The sequence below is a fragment of the Manacus vitellinus genome, unplaced genomic scaffold (genome assembly GCF_001715985.3).
Source record: "Manacus vitellinus isolate BGI_N305 unplaced genomic scaffold, ASM171598v3 scaffold_74_pilon, whole genome shotgun sequence".
Classification (NCBI taxonomy): Eukaryota; Metazoa; Chordata; class Aves; order Passeriformes; family Pipridae; genus Manacus; species Manacus vitellinus.
The window spans coordinates 339,919-341,258 of NW_021940780.1; the positions used below are offsets into that span (position 1 = coordinate 339,919).

General features: G+C 52.3%; 1 protein-coding gene across 1 annotated transcript in view; it reads left to right on the forward strand.

Moving 5' to 3' along the window:
- Positions 1-1,340, forward strand: part of MTHFD2 (methylenetetrahydrofolate dehydrogenase (NADP+ dependent) 2, methenyltetrahydrofolate cyclohydrolase) — a 10,010-nt gene that overhangs the window by 823 nt on the left and 7,847 nt on the right. Inside the window, 2 exon segments of the mRNA XM_029964549.1 lie at positions 736-879; positions 882-963. Coding sequence (XP_029820409.1) covers positions 736-879; positions 882-963 — 226 coding nt within the window.

Here is a 1,340-nt window from a genome sequence, read left to right on the forward strand (position 1 = left end):
ATCCTCCGGGCTGGAGGCCGGGGGAAGCTTTTCGGGCTGAATCCATCTGGCAGCTTTTCACCTCTGCCCACCTTCACCTGGAATTTGGGTTCTTGTTGTCCTGGGGTGGGGTTGGTAAACATTGCCCATGTGCCATTGGGGTCCTTCAGGGCAACATCAAGCTCTGTGCTTGGGATTTTCAGCCTTCCCAGAGGCGTAAAAAGCACAGGAAGGGCTTTTTGGCCTCCCTTCCTCACCTCAGCAGTCACTGTTCAGCCTCGGTGCTCTGACTTCTTCCCATCTTGCAATCCAAGGTCCTGCTCAGGGTTTGGGGCAAGAAATGGTGTTATTTTAACTTGGGTTCTGCACTGCTGAGAGATTTTTTTGGATTGGAGATTTTTGGAGCTGAGATTTTTTTAAGCTGCCATCCCTTTCCTCCTGTGCCCAGAGGGCTCACAGGATGTGTAGTTTTATTTTCATCCTTGGCTGGGTTTCTCTAATCCCTCCCTGCACTGTGAGAAACTCAAACACTCTATCCCAGGTCATTAATCCCATATAATTGTCCTGGGAAGGCTTGGGAAGGTCTCTCCAGCCTGGAAGCTGCTCCTTGTTGCCTAATCCATCCAGTCCTTGGTGTGCACTCCTGGGATCTGGTAGAGCAATGAAACAGGGGGGCTTAAATCCACAAAGATCAGCAATGTTGCTGCCTTGTGCATAGCCTGGGCTCACTAATGAGGTGTTTGGGATGATTTCCAGGGATCAGCAGTGAGACCATCCTCAGACCAGCTTCCATCACTGAGGAGGAGCTGCTGGATTTGATCAGCAAACTCAACAACGATGCAAACGTGGATGGGCTGTTGGTGCAGCTCCCTCTGCCTGGTGAGGAGCTGAACTTCCACCTCTTTCTGTCCTACCTGAAGTTTTTAAGGGTTTCCATGTGCTGGGAGGACAATCCTGTGCCATGAGAGGTGGGATCCTGCCCTGGTGGAGTTTAAAGATGTCCCTGCAACTCCTCAGCACCATCTGCCTGCAGGAGTTTGGTTTCTGGGGGTCACAGGATCTATTCCTGTGCTGGGAGTATCAACTTCCAGTATCAACTTGAACTCAGTTGTGGCCTTGAGGCTGCCTAAAAATACCCTCAGCATGAGCAAGGCTGTAATTCCAAAGTGCTGTCAGTCCCTCTCTGCTGGGAGCTGTGAGCTGGAAGTGCTGAGGAGCCTCAAGCCTCCACGTTTTGGGGTGCTTCGAGGTCAGAGCTTGAGCGCAGGGCTGGGGCTCAGAACTAACTCAGGGTCAGAACCAAGTCTGGCTCAGGGCTGGGGCTCAGAACCGAGTCTGGCTCAGGGCTGGGGCTCAGAACC